This window comes from Arachis duranensis, chromosome 7, assembly GCF_000817695.3.
Source record: "Arachis duranensis cultivar V14167 chromosome 7, aradu.V14167.gnm2.J7QH, whole genome shotgun sequence".
NCBI classification, from domain to species: domain Eukaryota; kingdom Viridiplantae; phylum Streptophyta; class Magnoliopsida; order Fabales; family Fabaceae; genus Arachis; species Arachis duranensis.
The window spans coordinates 40,157,773-40,168,769 of NC_029778.3; the positions used below are offsets into that span (position 1 = coordinate 40,157,773).

A 10,997-nucleotide genomic window follows, 5' to 3' on the forward strand; every position below is an offset into this window, starting at 1 on the left:
GCATAATAATAATTTATGTTTTCCTTAGGAATGTCAAAAGATACAAACTAACTATATCTATATCTATATACTAATTAAAACCACAATTACATGATAACCTGATTCAACTCTGGGTGATTATCCAAAAAACTCGAGCATCTTGTCTTTATTATTTGCACAACCTCCCGATCTTTAAGAACAAATATATTGTTGCCATTTGTATGAGACACTACAATCTTTAAGCAGAATCTTGAAAGCCGTGAGAAAATAAGGAAAATTTTAGTAAACATTGAAATAATAATTAGTTACCAAAACAGAATAAAATTAAAGAACAAAAACACCTTGGGATAGCATCAATGCATTGAAGCTGACATAGATCACATGATAAAATATTTTTATTAGCTGACACAAGAGAACCACATAAACAAGTTAAGAACCACCACTTATGATTCTTCAAAACAGATGATATAGTTCCCAGAATAAAAATGAAACCACCCTACCAGCAAAGAAAAAATGATTACAGCATTTCAAATTTCAAATAATTTACAAAACTTTCATTTACTAACTTTTCAGGGTATCATATAACAAGAATAACAAAATTGAATGCTCTAAGAGATTTTATTGGAAATGAGGAAAAGAATATACATTCTCAGCATCAGAATAGCAGTGATTGGGTGAAATAAGATCAGTAATAATATCTTCAATAGTTTCTGATTGAATAGAATTATCACACACTACTTGAGTCTTGTAATCTTTCCCAGTTGCATACTGCAAATAGGTATCATAGATTGGTGGAAAAATGGGACCGTGAAGGCTTACCTGGGATAATTTGGTTAGAATAACTATCTAATGCATTGATTGACAAAAAATTTTTAAAAAAAATGCATGAACATGCTCTAAAATAGGGTGAGGAATCATACATTAATATAATCATCGGTTGCAGCTGGTTTCAGATTATGACTAAAGACATTTACAATTTTAAAGCACTTGGAGTAATCTCGATGAACTGTAGAATGAATTTCAACCTTAAAAATTTTCTCCACTCCAACAACATCATCAAACATATGTGAAGAATATGACTGACGGACCTTAGGAGATTAATATAAAAATATCAAGAAACTTGAACACAAAAAAAAAATATAATAAAGATTAAATGAGGTTCACTATGAAAGAGTTCATACTGAAAACACATTAGGATCAATAGGAAATTTTTCTTCTATCATGAGAAATGCTTCAGAACTGGTTTTTCCAAATAGTTTTGTTGCCACATTATCAAGCAGAACAAACAAAACAGCACACCCACCATCGTGAATCTTTACCCGAATCCCATATCTAACACAATTAACAACTAAGAATTACAACTAAAACTAAGAAATCTTCTTAACAACACAAAGAGTTGTGCATAACAAAGAACTAAAAAAAATACAAAAGATTGATACTTAATCTATTCCATAATAGAGTTACATATGAAGCTTACTTGACCATAACATGTTCAATACATGAACCACAAGAATCACAAACGTAGAGATCCTCATGCTCAACAATGGCATGACCACATATGCATGAGTAGTACCACCAATCTGGTTCATCCATAACTTCCTTAATTGTCCCAATAACGAAGTAATAAGCACCCTGTAAAATTTTAAAAACAATGATATACTATAGAATAATGATTAACAAACTAGATTACGAAAACTGACACACATGTTTAATAAATTCAAGTTTAAATATTAAATGGAGAGTTTGCCAATCTAAAATAGTACCCCGTTATCTGCATGAAGATCTTGAATATTACTGATCTCTTTGGGATTGAAATAATCATCATCAACTTTAGAAACTAAGTGTCCAAGCTCATTGGTCATAAGTATTGACAATCCATAACTGGCAACATTAAATCTACATACAAGATACAATAACTAATCTTTATAATACAAAATATATACCAAGGTTGCGAGAACCGGACCGGTCAATGAACCGGTGAGGTTACTGATTCAATGGTTCAATGGTTTGATTGGGGTTCAACCGGAGTTCAACCGGTTTAATTAAATATTAAATAAAATTATTAAAAAAGCTAAAAATAATTTTAAATATATTAATTTAATAAAAAACCGTTAAAAAACCGACCGGTTCGACCGGTTTACCGGTTTACCGGTTTACCGGCCGGTTCGACCGGTTTTTTACCGGTTTTTTGCTAGCCGGTTTTTGAGCTTACCCGGACCGGTTAACTGACCGGTTCCCGGTTTTCCGGTTGAACCGGCCGGTCCGGTCCGGTTTTCAGAACCATGATATATACATAAATACATGAATACCAACAAAATAAGCATAGCAGATTGTAGCTTTACAATTTTTTTATCACAATTAACCTGCTTTGGAACTCAACAGACTCAGAAATGTCGGGATTCATGAATAACCTAGAGACATTCATCACATTCTGTAGGATTATCCCACCTACATGCAAGAATCCTATTCTATTAACCTTAAATCATATTTAAATTAAAAGGTTAAAAAATAGAAAAGTAACTATTAGAGTAAAAATTCACTGTATATGTCTGAAACTAACCTTCAATTGCTTTGATTTTTAAGGACTCAAGAACAATCAGCAGAGATCTTGGATACTTTTGTAAGTTATCATATTCCAACAGATCACAAGCATTTCCAAACACATTGCATTGTACCTTTTTTCTAAACAAATAAGTTTCAAAAGATCAAAAGAACTATATATTTATTGTTATAAACATAAAGGCTGGAACAAAAAAATAGAATTAATAGAAGATAACTAATGATATGGGAGAAAGTGAGAGAGATAATACCTATCAGAAAAAACTTCTAGCACAACTGCTTTGATCATCTTGCCATATGATGCTACATCTCTTTCTTTTCGAACACCAGTAATGATCCCAACAAATTCTAATAATTTGATTGAAACATATACAAATTTGAATCAGAAACCACACTTTTTAAAACATAATACTATGTTTCTAAGAGGGAAGAGCAAGAAACTTGTACGAACCAATGAGGAAATCGTCGTCCTTTATCCTTTGATCAATTTCATCTATTAATGTAAAACACAAACTCGAATGAGGTATCTTTACAGATACCACAGAAACAACAGAGGTCTTGTATTGGAACAAAAGTCTGAATTGATGTTTCGCCACTCTGTTCAAACCAGTGTTTGGTACAACTGTAAACTAGGTCATCAAGTACACATCTCCTTCAGTTAGAGACACAGCAAAATTTGGTATAAGCTGTTCTCTAATGGTTGCTTGGATCTTGTGTAACTGCAGTTGAAAAAAATGCTTTATATTTTGAGTTATTTAACTTATTTAGGTATCCAAACACCATAAAGACATTTGATTAAAAAAATAAAACAACAAAAAGATATCATTTTGCAACAAAAAAATTCCTTTATGCATATTAAAAAAAAGTTGCAACAACTTAAAGAAATGCTAACATCAAATAAACCTGACCTTCTTATCCGTTAACACCATATGCAACAGATTTTGAGATCGATCAAAAGCAGGATTCTTGTGATACCACAACTTCACAACTTTAACATGCACTTTCCATTATTCTCTCCATGGAATGATTTTCTCCACCAGATCAACACGGTTATTTATTTCCAACATATATAGAATAAGAACACAAAAAGGAGAAAATATGGAGAGAAAAATTCAGAACTAAGATGAGAAGATAAATAGATGAGTTGGAGTTATAAACTCCTAAAGTTAACAAACGCTAAAACTTACAATGTAAGCCTCACATATGGGACAGAGATAGACTAATAGGAATATATAGACTAATATGGTTACACACATAATTTAGGAAGATATCACAAGTAACCAAATTCTCATGGGAAAAGAGCAAAAATAGTATGGGAAGAGGCCTCTTCCAAATTACCAAATACCTAACACATATAGTTGATTTGACAATTAACAATAAAGCAAAAACAAAATTTTATCAGTCAACTATACCTACCACTATAGTTAACTTCAGTCTAATAGGTTTGAATATTGGAAGAGAACAGGAAACAGAGAAAACACATCACACTGTACTCAATACTGGAAAAACCAAAATTATTAAAAAAATATATAACATACATAATATATAATTTATAATCAGCAAACCCCCCAACAAAAAAAATTATTTCACACTAACATCAAGAGCACAAAGGTATGAGAGAACCATTGATTTACAAAAACAAGTAACAATTACGATGATTAAATCAGAAACCAAACAATTCAAAATTAAAGGATGAATACAAAAAAAAGTTACAATTAACACAAAAATATAAAACTGGAAAAGGAATCAAGGAAGGGATTGAAAAGCAGAAGAATGGAACGATAGCTCACATATACCTCTTGAATGGCAGTGGCAACGTGTTCTATCCAAAACGGAGAAATCGAGATGAAGAATGAAGTATGATGGAGACAGAGAGAGGCACGTTGGGGAGAAGGAACAGAGGCGACGAATCGAACAAGACCCTCATGGTGGGATCGAATAAAATCGCGGATGTACCCATAGCTTCTGTGCATGTGGCCAACGCCGAGGAGAGAAGCGAAAGGATCAGTTGAGGCTAAAACTGGGGTGGCGACATGTTGGGCCGGATGGAGATTGGGTTAGGGATGGAGGAGATGGGAATGAGCTAATAACATGGTTTACCAATCCCTAATCAAGTGAAACTGATGAGTTATGTAAAATATTTAGAATAACTCAGATTATCTCACTTTAATTACGTTTATGGTTGAATTGAGATGATTATATTAAAAAAATCCTTCAACCAAGTGTTTTTAAACTGATAGTAAAAAAATTATCAATACTTTTAGATATTTAATTTTTTAATTTTACACGGATTCAATCTATTAAAAAAACAATTTGAATTGATTTTTTTAAGAAACAAAAATTTTGTTCATCTGTTTAAAAATATACGTTTTAAATAAAAAAATAAAAAGAACAAAATCAATTGAGATCTGGATAAATTCACAAAAACTAAATTTGAAATACTAACAATATATTTTCTTTCTTTTTTTTGGAAAAACAATATTAGATTTAAAAAAGCAAATAATCAAGTTTTTTAATAAAATTAAATATTTCCAAAAAGACATAGTCAAGTAACTTTTTTATATTGGATAAAATAACTGTATTTAAAAAATTGCTTTTTAAACGAAAAAAAAGAAATCAAAGAAAAATATGAAAATATGAAAATATGAACCATCAATTCTATTCACTAAAAAAGAGGGTGTCTTAAATAAGCACAACAATGATGTACTTATATAATATGCCATATTTATATAGACCATCATATTATATTACATAGAAATCAAAGGTTAATATAAAAGAAGAACATTGATAGACTCTAATAAATACCATATTCAAAATTTATTAATTAACTACTTTTGTTAAAGATATTATTATATAATATAATTTTTCATCAAAATATTTTAGAAATATAATTCATTTAAAATATTAGATATAATACATAAAAATATTAATTTTTTCATTTTTTTCAACTCTTTTTAAAAAAATAGAATAAATAATGTAATTCTAAATAGATATCTATCACATTATGTATTTGAAAAATTATTAGATATTTCCTGAAAAAATAGAACACGATATTCCATGGTACTATCAGGTTGTCCAGAGTATTCACAATTTAGTTGATTTTGGAGTACTGATGATTGATTGTTAGTTGTTTGAGATATCTTGTACAAAAAAATAATACAAAAAAAGTTTTGGTTATTATGCTTTTCTAATACAAAGAATTTGTGTCAAATTTAAGAGTGAAATAATATTAAATTCGTCTAAAATTTTTTTGAACTAAAATAAAATATTTAAAATATTAGAGATCAAATTAGAATTTGGCTTAAATATTAAGACTAAAATAATAATAAAAAAATAGAAGACGGAAGGGACCAAGAAAAATTGATACATATAACCTGGATGATCATTTTTAAATAATTATGATTGATGATATTTTTTTTAACGGGTAATTATTAAATTATTTTTTAATAAATTTTTACATGTTCAATTATTAAAAATTAAATTAAAAAGGTACATTGTAACTTCTATTTTCTTATTTCTTACAAATTATGTAAATACGTGCCAAGAAAAATTGATATATGATATTATAAAAAAGTTACTACTAATATATATTATTTAAATATATATTTTAGAAATAACAAAAATAAATAAAATCTTATAGATAGAGTCTAATCCAGATTAAAATCAAATTTTTTTATGATAGATTAAAATTAAATTTGTATTGGTATCATCTGATTTTTGTTTTTATAAAAAGAAAAATAATTATTTTTTATTAATAAAATGCTCATATTTTATTTTTAAAATATTTCTTATTTTTATTTATTTATATTATGATAAAATTTACCAATTACAATATTAGATGAACACTGAGAGAGTGACAAGTGATATTCCTATTATATTACCGTAAATAAGATTCTTTTTTATGTATTTCACGATCACGAAAAAAATTTTCCTTCCATGAATATAAAACATGGCTAACCCAACAAAATAGCTTGGTTTTAAACGTTACTCCTTCAAGCAGCTACCTTTCATTGCACAGGAAAATATTACACATTTTTTCAAATATTATATAATAATTAATTTTGTTAAATTAATATTATAAATACTATTTTGAATAAAGTGTATGTTTACAAATATATGAATAAAAAATTATGTTATATAATAATATATTTTTAATAAAGGTAACTATTAATAAAACTTTCATTATTTAATTTTAAAAACTTAGGTTGTTATATATGTATATACTAATATATTCTATATTTATAAAATTTATCAATACTCTTCTTTCATAACATCCTTTGATTTTCATTTAATAAATTTTAATGGTTCATAAAAGATGGTGCATCTAATGCTCATAAAATGGTTGAGATAATTTTAGACATACCCTAAAAAAGATGTCCCTCTTTAAAGAAAACGTAGACCAAAATAAAACTATAAACTACACATATAAGATTGAAAAATATAACAAAAAATTACATTATATCTTATAAAAAAACTTCCTTAAATACAACATTTTCAGTCGTGGTAGGATCTAATCCTTCATCACAAAATAAAATCTTAAGACCATTTCTGTTCCCAACTCGGGAAAGAGCTACATAAAGTTGACCGTGACAAACCGACTATTGATAATGTATGACCCTGCTTTTATTGATTGTCATTGCAAATGACAAAGAAACCGGAAATTGTCGGCATTGGAATTTAAATGGTATAACCGTATCACTGGGAACCAAATTCATTCTGGTGATAAAAACTTTATCCCCAACATTGCTACCAGAAATAATATCTGCACCGATCACATTTGTCCCTAGATCTCGCACAATAAGTCGAGTCCCATTACACAAACCCCCAGTTGGATCAATATTCCTCAACAAAATAATAGGCACGCCTATTTTCAACTTCAACGAATGATTAGGTAGACCAGAACACCTAATCTGATTCAAGAATTCAACATTTATCCAATCAACATCAACATCAAAATAGGCATCACTACCACATATCGAATCAGCACTGAGATAATTTTTCTCCTCACTGGGCAATAAGTCAACTATATAATTATTTATCTCTTCAACATTCTCGATAGTCGGAGCCAGTATCGCCCTATCCTGAAAAAAACTTGGATCACGAAAATTCTGAACCAAATTCAAATAGATTGTATTTATGATATCTTCCACTGGATTTTCCAAAACATGAATGATTAGATCAGAAGGAATATCAACAAAATGTTTTTCATTGACCACAGTTCCACATTGACCTTCACCGATTTAAAGTATCCAATCTAAAAATGACCTTAACTCCTGAGTAGTTGATTGTTCCAATCCACTTGCTAACCTCATATTTTTTGTTAATTGCAAAACTTCGCAATATTTCCAGAGGACAGAAGAATTTATGGAAGCCATCACAATCTCAACACGAGAACTTTTTGGAATAACTGGCAAGACCTGCCTGAAATTACCACCAAGAATGACCACCTTCCCACCAAAAGGTAAATCTTTATTCCTATCAGAGACCAAAACCATTATATCACATAACGTCCTATCGAGCACTTCAAATGCTAATTTGTTAGTCATTGGTGCCTCATCCCAAATAATCAAATCAGCCAATCGGACTACCTCAGCTTTTTGGACTATCTTTCTTGATCCGACAAATAGTATCTTCAGTAAGCTCAACAGGAATATTGAACCTAGAATGCGCCATCTTACTACCAGGTAATAATAGAGAAGCAATGCTTATAACAATCTTTTTCTCATATCGCAATCTAGCTGACAAAACTCTGTATAAAAAAGTTTTTCCAGTGCCACCAAACCCGTACACAAAAAAGACTCCGTGCCTCTTATTCGAAACACAATCAATAATTTTATCGTAGACCACCCTCTGTTCTTCATTTACCTTTAAGATATTTACATCGTGCTCACAAGTCAAAGAAACAGCATCATACTGCAACTCACGCAACAGCATCAAATTGCTAAATTGTGAGACTAAGGAGTTATTAGGGACCGGCATGTCAGCATAATTTCTCAATGATTTCCCATTATGCTGCAATAGTTTCTCAATCTCCAACAAACAAAATGTTTGCAACTCTTCCTAACTCATGGTTTGTGTGTGCCTGCTTGTCATATAATAAATTCATCATGAACAAAATTCTTACCGGGATATTGCAGCTCATGTCTTATGCGATAAAGAATATCATCAGACAAATAAGCCCAAATTTGTTCCCAGACTGACAGAGGTCTTCCCATGGAATCGGATAGCAACAATATCACAAAAAGCCTCCTTAGCCATGCAGCTGACGCTAACTCGACAACTTCCTTAATAGTAGAAACAAACTCGTTATCATCTATCAAGAATCCCATGGCGAAACATGCCTCTTGAAATGTATCATAAGTAACACCATTCACGGTTCTTATACTTTAAAACTGGTACAACCTCTCTGCACATTCAAAAGCATCCGCATATAGAAAAGTTCACCAGATGAGGGAGGAGCGAAACTCAATCTTCCAATTGAGAATCCCCTCTGTCTTGGCTTCCACTCCCTACTATTCGAACAATAGACAAATTTTCCTAGATATTCAACATATGTTAAAGACCGGCCCTCAGGAATCGCCTGTTGGCCATCATCCAACCCGTAAACATTGTCACTAAATTTTTGTTGCGCAGATAAACATGAGTAGTGATATCAGCATCATCGAATACAACATGTTGCTGGTTCGGCAAATGAAAAGTTAACCTCTGTACTGATGGCCATCTATGATGAATATCATAAGTAAAAATTCTCCACAAGGATTCAGACGGTGATAAATAACGACAATTGTAATACTGTTCGATCTCATCAGCCACCTGAGAAGATTAACCAACATGATATGTTTCTCCAATAGTTGCAGTTACCCGATCTAGACCCTTATTGACATACTTAAAAAGATACTCAATGACATTTGACTTGTTACAGAACTCAAGATTTATGTGAGCTTGATATTTCATTAACAGCAGTGGATTATAGGGCACAAGAAATCTGTTGTCATTGGTCAACGAATCTTTTCGGATAAAATTTTGAACACTTACCATTTTTCATGCAAGGAGAACTTGGTCTAAGTCGACCGTAGGGATCATGGATCATGTACTTGGTGACGGCATTATAAAGAGCTGGAAATTTGATGGGATTCGATAGCTCGACACAAATGAATTCATCAACAATTTCAATACTTTGTAAGTTACTTTTCCCGTTATGCCAAAGTAACATGTGTGCATGTGGTAGACCTCTTTTTTGGAACTCAATAGTATACATACCTAAAAAATACAAAAACATCCTAAAGAAGCCAAACAAATACATGTCCGAAGACAACAAATAGAAATTAAAATGCTAAGCGAGAAACAACATACATGCATTAAGTGGACCAAAAAACACACCTTCCTTAAGATCACTTAAGAGGCATTTCAACTTAGCATGAAAGACACGACAAGAGATATCAGGATGATCAGCGATGGGAATTTGCTCTCGCTCTGTGAATGATTAAAATTCAGGCCAATTTGGATTACACGTAATAGTGAGGAATAAATCTGGATAACCAAAATGTTTACAAATTGTCATGGCATCCTGACAACGATTAAACATATAATGTCTACCACCAGTGAAGGAAGTAGGAAAAATGACTCGTTTACCAATTGAAGAAGCTTCGTCATCACCACAACGCATAGCCTCATCTATTCCTTGAAGGACTTCTCCTCTAATTGTACTGCTCTTCATTCTAATCTCATACAACCTTTGGGACTCAATCATGGTGAAACAATCAACAACAAATTGTTGAAATAATTGCCTACACTTGTGAATAATTCCATATTCATGCTCCCTAATCTGCAGATGAAAATAGATGAATTCCCTGAGAGAAACTGGCCGGTGCACGAAATTGTGATCTCAATGGCACCAACAACTTGGTACGCACAATTGTAATATCACTCTTTTTCACAACTTCGCACAACTAACCAGCAAGTACACTGGGTCGTCCACGTAATAAACCTTACGTGAGTAAGGGTCGATCCCACGGAGATTGTCGGCTTGAAGCAAGCTATGGTCACCTTGTAAATCTCAGTCAGGCGGATTAATATGGTTATGGAGTTTTGATAATTAAAATATAAAAAAACATAAAATAAAGATAGAGATACTTATGTAAATCATTGGTGGGAATTTCAGATAAGTGTATGGAGATGCCTCATTCCTTTTGAATCTCTGCTTTCTGGTATGCGAAATTGTGATCAATACTTTTCACAACTCAAATAATCCCCGGTAATGAAACCAAAAACTTGGTGTTCACTACTATGGCATAAACACAACTTCGCACAACTAACCAGCAAGTGTACTGGGTCGTCCAAGTAATAAACCTTACGCGAGTAAGGGTCGATCCCACAGAGATTGTTGGTATGAAGCAAGCTATGGTCACCTTGTAAATCTTAGTCAGGCAAACTCAAATGGGTATGGTGATAAACGCATA

At 31.5% G+C, this 10,997-nt stretch overlaps 1 protein-coding gene across 1 annotated transcript; it reads right to left on the minus strand.

Moving 5' to 3' along the window:
- Window positions 1–8,127: 8,127 nt before the first annotated feature.
- On the minus strand, window positions 8,128–8,867 carry LOC107458764 (uncharacterized). Its single transcript, XM_016076964.1, has 2 exons — window positions 8,652–8,867; window positions 8,128–8,550 (listed from the first exon to the last, which is right to left on the minus strand). The coding sequence occupies exons 1-2, from the start codon at window positions 8,865–8,867 to the stop codon at window positions 8,128–8,130; spliced, it is 639 nt and encodes a 212-aa protein (XP_015932450.1).
- Between the last annotated feature and the right edge of the window lie 2,130 nt (window positions 8,868–10,997).